General features: G+C 45.1%; 1 protein-coding gene across 7 annotated transcripts in view; it reads left to right on the top strand.

Moving 5' to 3' along the window:
• The window catches only part of arvcfb (ARVCF delta catenin family member b), a 242226-nt gene that overhangs the window by 147117 nt on the left and 77103 nt on the right, over positions 1-18006 (top strand). For 2 of the 7 annotated variants that reach the window (XM_080766507.1, XM_080766506.1), the window contains 5 exons: positions 2444-2602; positions 3970-3990; positions 7758-7880; positions 12339-12794; positions 13958-14178. In XM_080766507.1, the coding sequence (XP_080622633.1) occupies positions 2477-2602; positions 3970-3990; positions 7758-7880; positions 12339-12794; positions 13958-14178 (947 nt within the window). In that variant the 5' untranslated portion in view covers positions 2444-2476. The remainder of the gene's footprint in view (positions 1-2443; positions 2603-3969; positions 3991-7757; positions 7881-12338; positions 12795-13957; positions 14179-18006) is intronic. The other 5 variants (XM_080766508.1, XM_080766505.1, XM_080766509.1 and 2 more) reach the window with 4 other exon arrangements.

Below are 18006 nucleotides of genomic sequence, written 5' to 3'. Positions count from 1 at the left end.
AGAAGGTATACTGTATACACTATACACTTAACTTAACTTAACTTAGATGTTGGAGGATGGTGGAATTGTGGCCACATGAAAAGTGTGGACTTCTGACTTTGGACTGATCAGCAAGTCTCAGTTGAGAATGAGATCACTGAGGATGGTGTGCAAGCTAGGCTTTGAAGCTGAGCCGGCCAATCAATTGAGAGCTGAATACCCACTTGTTACCCATCTTCAAAGACATTGCGCAAACAGACGATTTTTATCTTGCTCCATCCTGGTGTGCACTGTGCAGTCAGGTATGGCATATAAGTAGTACCACTTTCTACCATCCTGGTGTGCAGTCAGGTATGGCATATACCATATAGAGGGAGGGCGTACCACTTTCTCACTATTTCCTCTCACAACCTGGGTCACTTAATGCTTTCTCTCTCTGTGTCTCTGAGTCCAGAAATGGAAGAAAAGCAAAGACGTTTGTTCATGCTTAGCCTATAAGAACATGTTTAAAAAGAAAGACAAATATTTATTTATTCATTAATGAATTAATCATACTTTAAATAAAGTGATCTAGGATCATTTGTCTGCTCTAGTGGGATTTGATCCCAGACCAGGAAGTGGTACATTTGGGTCTAAAGAGGTATGGGGGGACAGGGCCTTCTATGTCTTTGCCCCCAACCTCTGGAATGAACTCCCCCAATCATCTCAGAGTTGCCCCCTCCCTCCTCTCCTTCAAAACCTCACTCAAAACCCACCTCTTCAAGATAGCCTTCCCCAGCTGAGGTCTGGTTAAGAATAAGATGTCCCTTGTTTAGCCTTTCATATTTTTAAGCTAGCACTGACATTTTACTTTTTGTTTTTATTTCGTTTCTTGAATTAAAGTTTTCCTACTGTTTTATGTAAAGCGCTTTGGGTACTTAGAAAAGCACTATATAAATCTGAGCTATTAATATTATTATTATTATTATTCACCACTACAGTGCTTCATCCCAAGTCTTTACTCTATTACTGTAGCTTTGCTGTTTCTGGATGTGTTAATTGGCTCATTCTCTGCAACTATTTTCCTCTCCTTTCCTCTGCTTTCTCTCCTTTTCTCCGCCGTATTACCTATCTTCTCTCACCCTCCACATTACTCCTCCTGACTTCATGTCCTTCTCTTTCCTTGGGATTGTTTTTATGCTTATCAATGATTGCCTCAAATGCCTTCCTTCCCCTCTCTCTCACGAGGGTTGTGATTTTGTCACACTGACTCAGACTAGCATGTGAGAGCTACTGTATGTGAGGGAGTTCTTTCACGAGCCAATGACCTCACACAATTTCCTTCTCACAACCTCAATCAATGAGGATCTAATGCACCGGAAGTGTGTTTTTCTCATGCTTAGGGTGAGGTGGGACATGAGCAAAACCTCCTTTAAAGGACCATACCTCCATCAATACATGTTTATTCAGATAATACATGTTGTCTATTAATGGCTTTTTTATTTTATTTTTTTGTTTACATGTTCTCCATAGTCATTAAAACGTTATTGAAAATCATTGCACAGTTAAGTCATGGCCATTTGAAACTTGTTTGTAAATTCATCTTTTCTCCGCTATTTTGAGCATGCATGCGTTGGAACAAACAAAAAGGAATCTAGTTTAGTCTGGATTACCTGTCTCAAGCAAGTTTACAAAATCCACGGTAAAACAACCCGAATACACAGAAAGACGACAGCACAGACACATTAAATCACATTGAGTAAAATGATCAAATCTGATAAAAACATAAGTTTAAAGTGCAAAGTGAAATAAAATACATACCTGCTTGAGGAATTAAATAATTCCAGTAGAATGGTCCTTTAAAAGTTCACTTTTTATCCTTACCTGATAAATCCTTTAAAATCAAGGTCTTCTGGATTAAATATTAACCAAGTATCGCCCTGAAGGATTTATTGACCCAATTCATGTCTCAAGGGATCTGCTCGAGCACAGTTTCCCAAACATAAACAGTTTTATCAGCTGGCAATTTTGTGCTATTTTGAGTAATGTTTGAGCATATTGAGGACTTGCTCTCACCAGTGATACATGATTAATTGGGGTGTATCAGACCCGTTGAAACAAGTTCCAAATTAACTGTACGCTGGTGTTGGCAATAAATTATAGAATATTATCAATATTATATGAATGTTCGTTTTCATTAACTCTCAGTTGCCCGTGGGTGAATATGATGCTGGCAACAGCATCATATTTTGTGCTAAAACATGCTAAAACACATAAAGCCATGTTTTTTGGAATAAAGCACCCACCAAATTACTCTGCCACTTACCCTGTTGTTGGTTGGCTTGGGTTCATGGCGCTTACTCCATCATTGTACGTCACTAGATCTCCTTAATGCCTCAAATGTGCTCAAAGAGCAATAATGTATTTATCACACGATATAAAACATACTAAACCCCATTCACTCTCTGTCCTCTCCTCAATTCAGGAGCAGAGTCCCAGTAACGCCACGTCCCTGGCCATGATGCAGGAGCCCCAGGACATGGTGGAGGAGACGGTTACCATCGAGGAGGACCCTGGAACCCCCACATCCCACGTCTCTGTGGTTACCTCCGATGATGGCACCACGCGGCGCACAGAGACCAAGGTAGCACACACACACACACACACACACACACACACACGCACACACACACGCACACGCGCACACGCACGCACACGCACACGCACACACACACACACACACACACACACACACACACACACTGAGTACACATGGATGGATAGACTTTACAGTTAAAGATTACATATTTACCGTATATGTTCCAAGGGCATGGGTCTATCTACAGTCGTGCAGAGCTTGGTCACATGTCAACATGAATCATTCCTTGTCGTGACAATGACACAATGTCTCCCACCGCTGGGGTCTGTAAAGTTCAAGTTGTTTATCTTATCTTAAACTGGAGCAGGCACAGGGGAGCGTTTGTCCTGAGGTGTAATGAATAGATGCTACACATGTAAGAGGGGAGGGATGAAGGTAGATTAGCATGCATACCACTACATGGGAAATAAATTATTTCCCATGTAGTGGTATGCATGCTAATCTACCTATAATATTATTATCCGGGCACAATTGTACAGTACCTTCAATGTACGGTATCATGGAATTTGTACTATGCTATTTCTCTTGTGCATAAATATTTACAAAAGTAGCTGGTGCCTTTAACGCACTGCAAAAGATAGTAAGAATTAATAACTTTGTGACGCCAGCACAAGCCAAATTACTATATAATAGACATATATACTGTGTAATATACTGTATGACTGTATCATCCCAACGCCAACTTTTGCCTTCAGTCATACCTGCACATTTGTATTTGTTTTTCCAGCCCAAGATCTGATTCCTTTTATAAGTCCCCTTTTAAACCATCTAAATGATAAATAAATAAATTAATTAATTACAATTGTCTGTGGATACCGGTAACTGCCTCCAAACTGCACGATGCCACCCCCTCGCGGCCGAGCTACACCGAGCGTGTTTGTCTTATATAATTCTATGTGTATCCATAGTATTCTCATGATGTTCTGTCCTTCAAAATGACACGACAAATTTCCACCCACCATCTATCCGACCGTGACTACAGATCCTGTAGCCTGCAGGGACTGCGACTACAGATCCTATAGCCTGCAGGGACTGCTGATTGTATAGCCTGTGGCTAAAATGCTAAAGAACAGCTTAAATTTGGAAAAATAAAAGATTAGCTTCCCTACTCCCTGCATATCCCAATAGTCAATGCCCATGTGCGATTTCAGATCAATTGGCCAACCCACTGTCGGAGAACAGTTTTGTTCATTTAATAGTATAGGATAACCTGGTATTTATTTACAATCACCAAGATGTCTGTGATGGAATACTATGAATAGTGTTATTATGGGGTGGTGCCTTCCTACTTTGTGCGGGTTGTTTTTTTTGACCCGCACTCTGCTTCTGTCTGTTGTTTGTTTCTCTGTAAGGGTGTACCATCTAATGTGAAGGTGAGTGGGTTTTGTTTCATATTGACTTTGCTTTCGCTCCACTCACCTGCACCACCATTGTGCGTGCCTGCGTGTGTATGTGTGTGCCCAATCTGCCCATTCCCATTGGTGGGCAAGCCACGCAGACTATGCAGTCACCTATGCAGCATCCCAGCTAATGCACTAATAAGCTGGACCACTGGTTCTCAACTTCAGTCCTGGGGACCCAGAGCACTGATGGTTTTCATTCTAGGCTTGTGATTAGGGTCTAGTTCAGACAAGAAAGTCACTAAATGCCTGGTGGGGCACTCATGGTGAATATCACTACTGTAGAAACCTTGTAGAACTAGGAGAGGAAAACTAGCAGCAGAAGTTGAGAACCACAGATTATTTTCTATCAAATAAAACTGTACTGCACAGCGCTTGCTGCTTCCACCGTTTGGGATGAGCTCTGGTTGCTATCTTTCACATACACATACTTGCTTTAAAACCAACTTTAATCGACACTCTTAATTTCTTTCTCTCTGACTCCACTCCCTCTTTTCTTCCTCCTGATCAGATCATCTCTTTGTTTAGTCTCCCAGAAATATTTACCAGTAGACGGTTTCACCAGTAGGTATTGAAGTACAGCTACTGTAGCTATTCACAGTATTCTGTGTTCGGCCAGCCCTTGCATTTCTCTGAAACGCTTAGTAGTCAAGATAAAATAAACTTTAGCAACCAGATTTATCACAAAATCTCCAAAAATGGCAAATCTACAAGCTCACAACGTCACGTGCTGCTCATTGGCACGCACAAAAACACAAAGACCACAAAGACCACACACAAAGGTCGACCACATACTGTACGTGCACTATTATTATTATGCAGCCCCGAGCTCACGAATGCGGACATGCACATACCGGTATACAGTACATCAATACGTATACACAAAGGGTATTGAACACACACTCATATACTGTGCACACTGTTGCTAGTATGTGTGCTCGTTTTTCTGGCCATGCAGACACTGGCTCACACAGGCACAAACAATATTATGCAAGCTCACACACAGACGCGTGGACAATGTTATACACTCACATACTCAGGTAGGCATGCATACAGAGAGATACGCTGACACATACACAGAAACGGCTCTCTAAAGCCTGGTCCATGCTTCCCTGCGCACCTGCTTTCACAAGCGTCATCCAAGTCACGGGCGCTTGCAGAGGGGTTTGCGAGCCTGGCCGTACACGGGTCATAAAACTCATTCAAGTGGCCATGGCTTGGCAATGAAACAAAAGATGAGCATTGTGGTCATGTTCAGTTGTCTTTTTTTTTTGATGCAAATGAAGATGAATGAAGGAAATGTATTATACGTAACTGAGTGAACGGAACACTTCTGTTTCATATAATTCAGCCAGCAGCTGTCCTTGAACTTAAAATAACAATTTTGTTGGTCTTTTCAGGATGCCTCCCTAATCTATTTTACACCACCACACTGGTGACAGAAAATGCTCATCAGACAGGCACATGTATGTCGCACATTGCAGGGCTGCATATTTCATCCGCGACATCACGCTTAACCATGAACTGGTTGTTCTGGCCGGGAGCTAGAGGAGAGGAAAGGACACTCCTTATAAGGGCCTGATGTCCTCTATGGGAGGAGACAGGCCAAGCTGGGTTCTGGAAATCATTTGAAGAAGAGGAGACGATTAATGTTGAGCAATGATCTTCTGACAGCCATCTTCTAATTAGTGGCAGAGCAGCCTGAGGGTGTACATGTACAATACAGTACAGTATAGGGACACACGTCTTTTTTGTCTGTCAGTGTCACACACGCACAGCCAGGCACGCACACACGCACGCACACGCGCACACACACACACACACACACACACACACACACACACACACACACACACACAGACACACACATGCGCACGCACACGTCACGCACATGCACACGCACATGCACACACTGCCAAGTGCCTTAGCCTAATGGCTTTTCGTCCTTGTCTTTGTTTCTAGTTTCTGATGTATTTCTACTGTACATGTAAATACCCCTCTGCTCTCACTTTGACTCTTCATCCTGTTCCTTGTTTTCCACTCTCTTCAGTGTGATTCAATACCAACCACCCTTCCTTTCACGCGCTTCTACTCTATCTCCAAGTTGGCTTATGTACGTAGCATTCATCTGCTCCTTTCAACACAAGCCTTTCCATATACTGCACATGTAACAGTGATACATGTATTTCCTTGATGGGAATCCTGCTTTCAACTACCAACATTTTTATACAGCTAAAATCTACTTTCTGATCTCTAGATCTCTAATGTGGTAGTAAACACATTTCATTTCATTCATCTGTTGATCTTTAACTCAGTTGGAAAACGGATGTTAGGGAAATGCAGTCTCAACAACTATAACTGTGTGTGTGTGTGTGTGTGTGTGTGTGTGTGTGTGTGTGTGTGTGTGTGTGTGTGTGTGTGTGTGTGTGTGTGTGTGCGCGCGCGCGCGCACACATGTGTGAGTTGAAACATTGAAACTAAATGTTTTAGCGACAGTTGGAATTGAGAATGGATGGTCTATCACTCTATATAATAATAGTTATCCAGCCCTTTGAATGAAAGTAATCTGGCCTTGGCTGAAACCATGCCGTGTGTGTTGATGTCTGTATGGGTGTACAGTTAAATACTCAATGTCCAATTAACTCTGAGAGTATAAATATGGGCTGGTTAATTTGGGTAACTAAATTGTTCCACTCTCGGTTAAATTAACAACACTCAGGATTTTACTGTGTTTTATTCTTTGTGCCAATGAGCAGGCCAGGGCCTCCACATCCTCTCTCCCATCCCCATCCTGTTTAACTTCTCCTTGGCTTTTCTCCAGCACTCCCGCTGTGTGTCTGGCAGCCGCTGGACCAGTAATACACCAGTGTTCCACTACTGCTCCATAGACTTGAGTTAATGAGAGTTAAGTTAGACCACACAAACAAATCAAAAATATCCACCACACCCTGCATCACGCTCGACCGGGAGTGGTTTCCGGGTTAATACTTAATGTTTCAGCAACATGCTGAACAGTAGCTGTTTCAAGGTTTTCCTTTATCTCTTTTAAACTGTCGTTGATGGCTAGAAGTGAGTGATTTAGACTACTACTGTTATCTCTGCTACTGTTGCCCGCATCAGTGATTTTCTTTCTTTCCAGACCATATTTTTATGGCTTCCTTTAGAGTCTTTTAGTTGGTTTAATTGGAATTGGAATTGGAATTAGATGTATTTTATATCCACGTCAGAAGTTTCTCTTCTTGGCAGTATAGCGCTTCTTCACTTTTTTTTAACCGTGCACCCGGTTGACTGTTGTTTGACACGTGCTTGCATTTAATTTGCAGAAGAATGAGAGAGAAAATAATGTCTCATGGTAGTTATGCTCTAGTTGCTTTATTATTACAGAACTACTATAGTACCTGAGCACCTGAGTACAGTACATGATTCACATCCACCGATCCCAGTAATAACAATAAAGTAAATTGTATGCCACCTTTCATAATACACATTTCAACTCATACAAGCACCACAGCATTTTGAATGGATACAAATGGAAAAGGCGATAGACAATGGAATATTGCTTATAAAAACAAAGTTTGATTTGTCTAGTAAAAGGTGTATGTTGATAATCAGTTAAGCCAGCTGATTCAGTATATACTGTAGGAATTTATATACCATCTGATGCAAGTACAGTACCGTTATCCCTGCTCACTTCTACTGATTGCTGTGCCAACCCAATCCACCCTTTTATCCAACCCCAGGTGACTAAAGTGGTCAAAACCATCATCCAACGAACCTACCACCCAGTGACGGTGACTGAGACCCTGACTGTGTCTGAATCCAGGCCGCCCACACGGACCCCCACCCCATCTGAGACAGACCCAGTAAACAGTGCTGTGCTACCGTGTGCATTTTGCTGTGATCCCCCCCCCCCCTTTTTTTCCCTTCCTCTGAAAGGGATAGTTCAACTTTTTCTTGAGTATTGATTGCAGTTTCTTAGACATTTTTGGACTTGTAAGTCTCGACTTACTTTGCCATCAAATGTTGGTAGTTGCCATTTCAGTTTGTGATGATGAACTCAAAGAAATTTTAGTCCAAAGAGAATAAAACATGGATGTCACCCTTTCTGGTGCTAGTGATGTCTCCTAGTTTCTATAAAATAAAAAATAAAATACCAAGGGGAGTAAAACCAGAATAGTTTCGGCTTAACTGTTCCACCGTAAAATAAAAAATAAAAAAACAGAACTATCCCTTTACTGTATCTATGTTTTCCCTTTCCCTACTTACCCCTATCTATAAAAGTGAATGCCGCAGAGATCGTAAAAACTCTGTAAGAGAGTGTGACGCTTTTAACAGTTTCATAAACAGTTTGAGCCTGCTTGTTATGTGCACACCTTTCAGAAGGACTGCTGGTTTACACACACACACACACACACACACACACACACACACACACACACACAGCACAGTACACACACCTTACAATATACAGTAACAGTATGCACACATACATATCACACACCAACTAAATGCACTCTCAAACAAATACCATAGCCTATGTGCGTTCTCCAACATTTAACAAGTCTCTTTTAGCTCTGTGCGTGTTTACTATGCTCCAGCATCTCATTTCACAGAGGCTTCTGAAGCCTCTCTCATCTCCCGTTTTAGTGAGTTGTGAACTTCAGCAAAGATCAAAGTTTGTTTGAAACCTGTGTGATGGTTCCCTCCGCAACCCCTGCCAGGCTCCCAAGGAGCAATGTTAGTGTAAGGGGTGGATCCATGTGAAGGCCTGGGAGGCCATGTCTGTGTTCATATCTTCTCTGTTATGACAGGTAGGTTCCATACAGTACAGAGGAGGATAGAGCTGGATGGAGGAGAATAGAAGCAAGCAGGACAGGATAGAATACGATGGACCTTATTATGAGTCACACTCGTATGGCGGTGTCACGTGCTGTAAATAGCTGTGTTTGAGCAATGTTTAAGCAATCACAATCATCCTTCCATAAATTGACTGAATAGGGGAGACAATGAGTTTCATCCTGGCATTTGTCAAGGCACCAAGGCAGAACTGCCAGTCAAAGCGAAGACTGGCCAATAAGAGCGCGTCCTCACCGGACAGGCTTGCAGAGACTCTTGTGTAATGAAGCCAAAGACGTTGCCTGCCATATTATTTTGGACATTTTTGTGTCCAAAGTGGCCACTGATAACACATAACTACGTAGTGCTGTTTTAAATACAGTAGTACCTTTTATGTGATGCCAACATATGAGTATATTGTATGGTAGTCATGCACGTGCTCGCACACATACAAAAGCATGATCGTAAGAATGCAGCTTAAAAAGTGATTTAATGTGAATGCACTGATTTCACAGACTGAGCTCCTGAGGCAGGGGGGGGGGTGGCTGCTCTCCCGCTAACCCCGTGGTTACTATGGCAGCTGAAATGCTACCATAGTAACCTGTACTCTGAAATGGGTAGCGGATCTGTGGCTTTACCATGTTGACTAAAATGAATGGCGCCCTATTTCCTCTTGTGTTCTTGCCTGTTAGCGTGTTCTTTTTAAGGGCCCATATGTGGCCCACGCTTCATCTCTTTCACTAAGTTCAGAAGCCGACAAAGGGGCTCTTTATTTTTAACATGAAGGGGATGATCATTATAATGCCATTGAAAGCATTTGCGTAGGATTTGTGTGAGCACCATGTGGAGGCAGGGAGAAAGAGTGTTAAAAACAAATGTGTTATACAGTAATTACTGTACTCACAAAGTGAAAATTAGCTTCAGTGTTCCTAAAATGATTTTTTTTTGTTTAGATTTTATGTATCAAGTTCACAGGGAAGGTGAAGCTAAAAGGAAAGAGAGTGAAAATATCTCTTTGTTTTTTCTAACCTAATGAGCATGCATGCACCAGAATTAAAGAACCCATAAATTAAATTCTGTTTTCTCAAAGGGCGGACAATCTTACATACAGTAGCTTCCCTCATATATTTATTTCTATACAAACTTTCTCAGATAATTCTCCTGCATATATATTTTTTACTTTAACCCATTAAGACCTGAGGCTGATTATACAAAATCTTCTAAATCCTAACAGTTTCATGATCCTAACAGTTTCACAGATCCATGTCCATTCTGGAATATTATCATACCTTGCACTGTAATGTTGTCTCGAGAACAGTGGTTCTCATAGTGGGGTCTGGGGACCTCCAGGGGTCATTGAGGGGGTTCCAAACTTCCAGGGGTCCCCAACTAAAGTAATTAATATAGCATCACAAACATTTTAACCATCGCAGATCTACAAGAAGTCTGACTTGTTTTGGGTCAGAAAACAAGCCTCTGCCAGCCGTCGCAGTGTCAGGCTCAACGTGACTCCCACCATACCTATCGGCCACTTACACCCCTCCCCCACCACACCCGCACCCCCCGCCCCGCCAACTATGATTAATTTTCATCAACCTCATTAATTGTGAAGATGAATTCATAGCCATGGACAAAATAGCCAATTATCAGCCACTGCAAAATTCACTGCAAATTGGTTTCTGGAGGAGAGGAGAGGAGAGGAGAGGAGAGGACAGGAGAGGAGAGGAGAGGAGAGGAGAGGAGAGGAGAGGAGAGGAGAGGAGAGGAGAGGAGAGGAGAGGAGAGGAGAGGAGAGGAGAGGAGAGGAGAGGAGACATGCCTGATGTTTCTGAGTTCTATAGACAAGTGGTTCCCAAAACAGAAATGAGACGTTTGCCCTCGAGCCAAACTAGTGAAATCATCAGATTGTTTGTCCACTCCTCTCTTCTCATCTTAGATGGTCACAGACTGTTGTGGTTCCACTGAGCTCTCTCTGTTCCATTGGGAGCGTAGAGGAGCGCCAGGGTCCACTGTTTCTGCAGATGTACCTTACTACATCACTGTGCCAGTGGACTGTCTGGGAGACGCTGGCTGAGGGGTTGAATTTTAAACGCTGGAGCAAAACAGAAAGTGCCAACAATGGCAGGCTACTGGATTTTGATTCCTGGTGCGACTACCTTGACTATTTTATATACTGTGTGTGTGTGTGTGTGTGTGTGTGTGTGTGTGTGTGTGTGTGTGTGTGTGTGTGTGTGTGTGTGTGTGTGTGTGTGTGTGTGTGTGTGTGTGTGTGTGTGTGTGTGTGTGTGTGTGTGTGTGTGTGTGTGTGTGTGTGTGTGTGTGTGTGTGTGTGTGTGTGTGCGTGCGTGCGTGCGTGCGTGCGTGACATCAGTACTCAGTGTACAGTTTGGGGAAGTGGACAGTTTGGGGAAGGACTTTATGTGGGATGGGAGACTATTTCATAGTCTATAGAGTTGTTGAGAGGATGACCTCGGGGCAGGAAGTCGTGTTAGCAGATCAGAGATGTATTGTGGGGCTAATCCATTTAGGGCTTTAATAAAAACACATGCATGTGTGCAGCCCCACACACACACACACACACACACAGACACACACACGCACACACACACTCTTTCCTAATGTCTATTTTATCCATGGCCTTCAGAAGCAAAGCAGAACAGTGCAAAGATAAAGCACCTTTGTTTTCATATGAATGGGTTTGTACATTGCCACTGAGAGTCTATAATAACCCCAAACATAACTGGATTTTATTAACATGAATGGATGAGGCGTTTTCCTCTTCATTAGGCTGTCAAATGCATGCTTCAATAATGCTAAGGCTGCACGTTACAGAAGCAATTACTCATTACTCTCTCATTTCATTTGTCAGCTTGCCTCACCGCTTTCCAATGAGATTTTTGAATCAGTCAGATAGCTGCATTCGTGCTACAGCTGGGAACTGACTTTCTGTGGGTGGTCGGCTCGGCTTGGCTCTGTGAACATGATGTCAGGTTACCGTGAACATCAGGTTTTACTTTAACAATATCAGCCTTCTAAATTACGTCACGTTGACATGTCAGGGAGTCAGCGATAGGCCATGGATGTCAAAACAAGTGTAGAGAACACATACGTAAGGTACTGCCATTTGCAACCAACAGCTGTGAGTGATTGACTCTTAGGCTAAACATTACCTTTGATAGGAAACATGGAGCTAAAGGCATCTCTGTGTGTTTTCTTCACCTTACGGACCAAGACGGCTACTGGTATACCCACCTTTCTGGGTATAAGAACATCTGATGGCAGTGGGCTATAGAGAGCGATATGCTGATGTGCTGACTTTTAGCTCTTGAGAACCTGAAAACTGTACTGATGGTGTGGAAAATACTAACCAAAATATAACAAATAATTTGCATCAGGGTGCACGTAAGGAAAGAAAATGAGCTAATGACTGTGTCTAATTGTAGGTCAGTGTGTCTAACAGGCTTGTGTCACCCTTCCCTCCAAAGGTAACCAAGATGGTGAAGACAGTGACCACGCGGACGGTGCGACAGGTACCGCTAGGCCCCGACGGCCTGCCCGTGGGGCCTGAAGGCTCTTCGCCACTGGGCAGCTACACAGATTCCATCGACCGGCGCTACGTTAAGAACGGCGGGGTTGGCGCCGACCGCTACGTCATGACAACGCCGCAGGCCACCTCCACCCTGACGCGCTCCTACAACAACAACTCCACCTACAACAACACCAGCGGGGACTCATACCACCACCTTCACTACGGCCTGCAGCACGACGGCTATCCCATGTCAGACGCCCTGGTGGCCACAGATGGCTATGGCAGTCTGTCACGCGGCGTCAACTACCGTCCACCCCGATACCCCTACGGAGCCAACAACTACCGGCCAGAGAACTGCAGTTACACACTCCCCATCCGCAAGGATGATTACGGACATGTGGCACAGCCCCAGGTCTGTTTTTGTTAGTTAAATATGCATTATTTATAACTGAATCTACTGTATCATTTAATATTGAATATGCTGTCCTTTTCCTGCAGCTGTAATTCTCCTATATTGATTGATGTTATGTTATGTTGTGTATAGAGCATTGTAGTGTCTGCATGTTGTGGTGCCACAGATAGTAAACCCATTCATTTGTCCCATAGGGATTTCCAAAAATATTTGGTTCCAGACTCAATAATTCTAAGCCTGGAACCAAATATTTATGGAAAACGCCTCCATATATGGTCACACATCGTGACATCACGTCTAGTCATCCCACGCCTCCATATATGGTCATGCATCATGACATCACGTCTAGCCACCCACGCCTCCATTATATGGTCATGCCTCGTGACATCACATGACATCATGTGACATCATCAGGGATCTCCATATATGGGCATATATGTAGTTGCGACGTAGTCTTACTGGTGTTATGTTATTGTCGCAGGTCGCAGTTAACTATGAAGCCGTGCATTTCCCGTCAGTCAGTCAGTCAGTCACGCCCCATATATGGTCATGCCTCGTGACATCACGCGATGTCATCAATATTAAGCCCATATATGGAGATCCCATAAATATTGGCCAGCAACTTTACATCTCACCTCAAACCTCAAACCCGTTGATCTCCATATATGGACCTGTTCTGACATTCCATATGTTGACCCTTTCCCACCCGTCCTTCCTCTTCGATGTCTCCCTTTTGACTGATACCTGTCCATTTAAACTCTAGACGGGCCTGCCCCAAAGTTAAGTGCAGCCGCGCCCGTCAGCCCGCGAAAACTAGAGTTCTCAACAGGCCTGAAAATTAAATCCCGGCCCGGCATGGGCCCTCATCAAACCCTGTACACTCAAGACACTGCCCCCGCTGCCACCCTTAGATCTTTATGGAGCTGACATTCTATATGTTCTGACATTCCATATGTTAATCTGACCTCATCAAACCCTGTACACTCAAGACAGGGCCAGTACAGAATTCATTCCATATGTTGATCTGACCTCCCATGCCAAAGCGCCAACACTCGCCCATCAGTCTGCGGATGCCAAGAAGCGACCTCGAGGTCGCTTCTTGCCCTCAGGTGTCTTACTGGTGTTATGTTATGTTATGTTATGTTATGTTATCCTCTGCCCAGGTGCCCATGGGCAGCAGCACTGTAGATCTGAACCGATCCCAGCCAGAGCGTTTCCAGGCGGAGCCGTACGGTCTGGAGGATGACCGCCGCAGCCTGGGGCCAGAGGAGGAGGAGCCCTACGAGCTGGAGCCAGACTACTCCACCGCTGGCCGCCGCACGCTGCCAGGAGTCAATCGAGGCCGCACCCACCGGGAGCCCCTCCGTGATGGGCCCCGTGTCAGGTGAGGAGATTAACTACTTATACCCCATATGGGTAACCGTCAGAGTCCCTCATGGCTCAATACTAGTGTCTTTTCTGTTTTGGGTTATTGTTGTGGGGAAAGCTTTCACTGAAAATAGTCGATCGAAAACTGGGCCCCTCTCCCCCAACTATTCCACACACTGTCCTGAACTGGGCCCCTCTCCCCCAACTATTCCTCACACTGTCCTGAACTGGGCCCCTCTCCCCCAACTATTCCTCACACTGTCCTGAACTGGGCCCCTCTCCCCCAACTATTCCTCACACTGCCCTGAACTGGGCCCCTCTCCCCCAACTATTCCTCACACTGCCCTGAACTGGGCCCCTCTCCCCCAACTATTCCTCACACTGCCCTGAACTGGGCCCCTCTCCCCCAACTATTCCTCACACCGTCCTGAACTGGGCCCCTCTCCCCCAACTATTCCTCACACCGCCCTGAACTGGGCCCCTCTCCCCCAACTATTCCTCACACTGCCCTGAACTGGGCCCCTCTCCCCCAACTATTCCTCACACTGTCCTGAACTGGGCCCCTCTCCCCCAACTATTCCTCACACCGTCCTGAACTGGGCCCCTCTCCCCCAACTATTCCTCACACTGTCCTGAACTGGGCCCCTCTCCCCCAACTATTCCACACACACTGCCCTGAACTGGGCCCCTCTCCCCCAACTATTCCACACACACTGTCCTGAACTGGGCCCCTCTCCCCCAACTATTCCTCACACCGTCCTGAACTGGGCCCCTCTCCCCCAACTATTCCTCACACTGTCCTGAACTGGGCCCCTCTCCCCCAACTATTCCACACACACTGTCCTGAACTGGGCCCCTCTCCCCCAACTATTCCTCACACTGTCCTGAACTGGGCCCCTCTCCCCCAACTATTCCACACACCGCCCTGAACTGGGCCCCTCTCCCCCAACTATTCCTCACACTGTCCTGAACTGGGCCCCTCTCCCCCAACTATTCCTCACACTGTCCTGAACTGGGCCCCTCTCCCCCAACTATTCCTCACACTGTCCTGAACTGGGCCCCTCTCCCCCAACTATTCCTCACACTGTCCTGAACTGGGCCCCTCTCCCCCAACTATTCCTCACACTGTCCTGAACTGGGCCCCTCTCCCCCAACTATTCCTCACACTGTCCTGAACTGGGCCCCTCTCCCCCAACTATTCCTCACACCGCCCTGAACTGGGCCCCTCTCCCCCAACTATTCCTCACACCGCCCTGAACTGGGCCCCTCTCCCCCAACTATTCCACACACACTGTCCTGAACTGGGCCCCTCTCCCCCAACTATTCCTCACACCGCCCTGAACTGGGCCCCTCTCCCCCAACTATTCCTCACACCGCCCTGAACTGGGCCCCTCTCCCCCAACTATTCCACACACACTGTCCTGAACTGGGCCCCTCTCCCCCAACTATTCCACACACACTGTCCTGAACTGGGCCCCTCTCCCCCAACTATTCCACACACACTGTCCTGAACTGGGCCCCTCTCCCCCAACTATTCCACACACACTGTCCTGAACTGGGCCCCTCTCCCCCAACTATTCCTCACACTGTCCTGAACTGGGCCCCTCTCCCCCAACTATTCCTCACACTGTCCTGAACTGGGCCCCTCTCCCCCAACTATTCCTCACACTGTCCTGAACTGGGCCCCTCTCCCCCAACTATTCCACACACCGTCCTGAACTGGGCCCCTCTCCCCCAACTATTCCACACACCGTCCTGTGCACACTAGTCCGAAAAAACACTACTGTTTTATTATGGAGCTAGCATAATAGAGCTTGAAGTTACATTTCAATAAAAAAATATTTTATTATAAGTTGCATCAGTTTACAACAAACACATGCCCACAACTGCGGGGCTTACAATATTTTGTTCTTGTCGACAAGCATTTAAGAGTTCAGCACCAAGGACAGTGACCATGACAGTATTGAAATCCACTTCAACTAATGAGCAACACTGTAGCTAAAATATCGCTAGAATGGTAGAATTGGCACGGTGGCACTTTCAGTAGGCTACAAGGACTCGACGAGCGTTTGAGCTCTGCCAACTCATCCAATGTATGTAATTTTCAATCGACAACATGGCCAGTCCAGCAAGTCTCTCCTGTCCCAATGTGCTTCTCAAGTCACTTTCAATTTTGAGAATGAGCGCTTGGCGGTTGCGACAGTGACAGGAAGGGTCCGAAATAAAAGGAAAGCCTGTGCAAACCTCACTGAATGTAGAGGTCACTGCTGGGTAGTTTACATTACAATGAGCATTTTAGCTAGATTCACAACAGACTTTTGTTTCGGTATCTGGTCCCTGAAACAGCTGGCCAGGGACTCAGACTGTAGTGCTCACTAAGCCGTCTGGCAGCTTGGTGTAACTCCTCATCCTGCGCTTCCAACAGTGTGTTGGGGTGAATTGCGTCGAACATATTCGCAGTTCCATGTAAGCTTTGGGAAAGTTTCTGTATGATGTATATTGAAAGGCATTGAAAACCTTCACCCGGAAGTTGCTTTCTGCGTCAGTAGGGCTTCAGAAAGTTCATCAATGTGACGCTTAAGCTTTCTCGCCCTGGTTATTAGTAATTGTGTTCTGCCTCGTTTAGTTGCTGTAGAAAGAGTGGTGTGATAGATGGCGCAATAGAGTAGATGCTTTGAGGATATCTGTGTGTTTCGCTTGCATTAATTGTGAGGCAGCTTTTAAGCATTTCAAAATCAAATGTTAACCAAAACTATAAAGCTAAATTTGCTGATTGCATTATTTAATGCACTTACTTAACGCTCATCATTTTTGTCACTGGTATAAGGTTTATTTTGCAAGCACATAATGATGAGAGGACCAGCGGGTTGGTCATAAACTTGTTATCTTTCTGCTCTCTGGCATCATCAACTCAGTGAGCAAAGCCCATCTCTTGATACTATGACCAAAAATGTTGTATAGCAACTCTACAGTGTCATAAAACTGCTTCACTCGAGGGAAGTTTTTAACAGAGTCGTTGATCCCCTGCACATAATGGGCAAGGGGTTCTTTCTCTGCTATTCTTGCTTGTACGCCTGAATGCACACCACTCATTTTAGCAGCCCTATATCATATCCCTGCCCATGGCATTTAGACAGATCTAATACGTTTTTCTTTATAGAGCCCAGAATTTAGCTTTCAAGCTCTGCAGCTGATGAGCCTACAGTCGCTTCAACCCCCCAAAGCACTTAATTGACCTGTATATCTGTAGCGATATCCATGTCATTTCTAAAACGGTCACATAACGGCAGACTTGGCTCACTGGTCTATCTTGGACACATCTTGGACACATCTTGCGGTGTGATGTGTCCATGGTGATGGAATAAAATGGGGCTTCATTTATTTAATCAATTATGTTTCACACGTTGAGATAATATGTAAATAATCTCATCTTGAATCTGGTGACTTAGGTATTTCACTTACCTTTCTGGTCAGTTGATTACTGTAGCTCTTTCAAAACAGGGTCATAACTATTAACAAAACATTGCCAGCATTTCCTTGACCCAGAGCCTCCCTATGCCTCCTGAATGACTCCTTAACCCAGAGCCTCCCTATGCCTCCTGAATGACCCAGAGCCCCCCTATGCCTCCTGAATGACCCAGAGCCTCCCTATGCCTCCTGAATGACCCAGAGCCTCCCTATGCCTCCTGAATGACCCAGAGCCTCCCTATGCCTCCTGAATGCCTCCTTAACCCAGAGCCTCCCTATATATGCCTCCTGAATGCCCAGAGCCTCCCTATGCCTCTGAATGCCAAGTTGCATGAAGCCAGAGTGAGTGTTACATTTACAATGCGATCCACGACCT

The sequence above is a fragment of the Protomyctophum bolini genome (genome assembly GCF_963924005.1).
Source record: "Protomyctophum bolini genome assembly, chromosome: 6".
Lineage (NCBI taxonomy): Eukaryota > Metazoa > Chordata > Actinopteri > Myctophiformes > Myctophidae > Protomyctophum > Protomyctophum bolini.
This window is presented reverse-complemented; position numbering and strand designations above follow the sequence as displayed.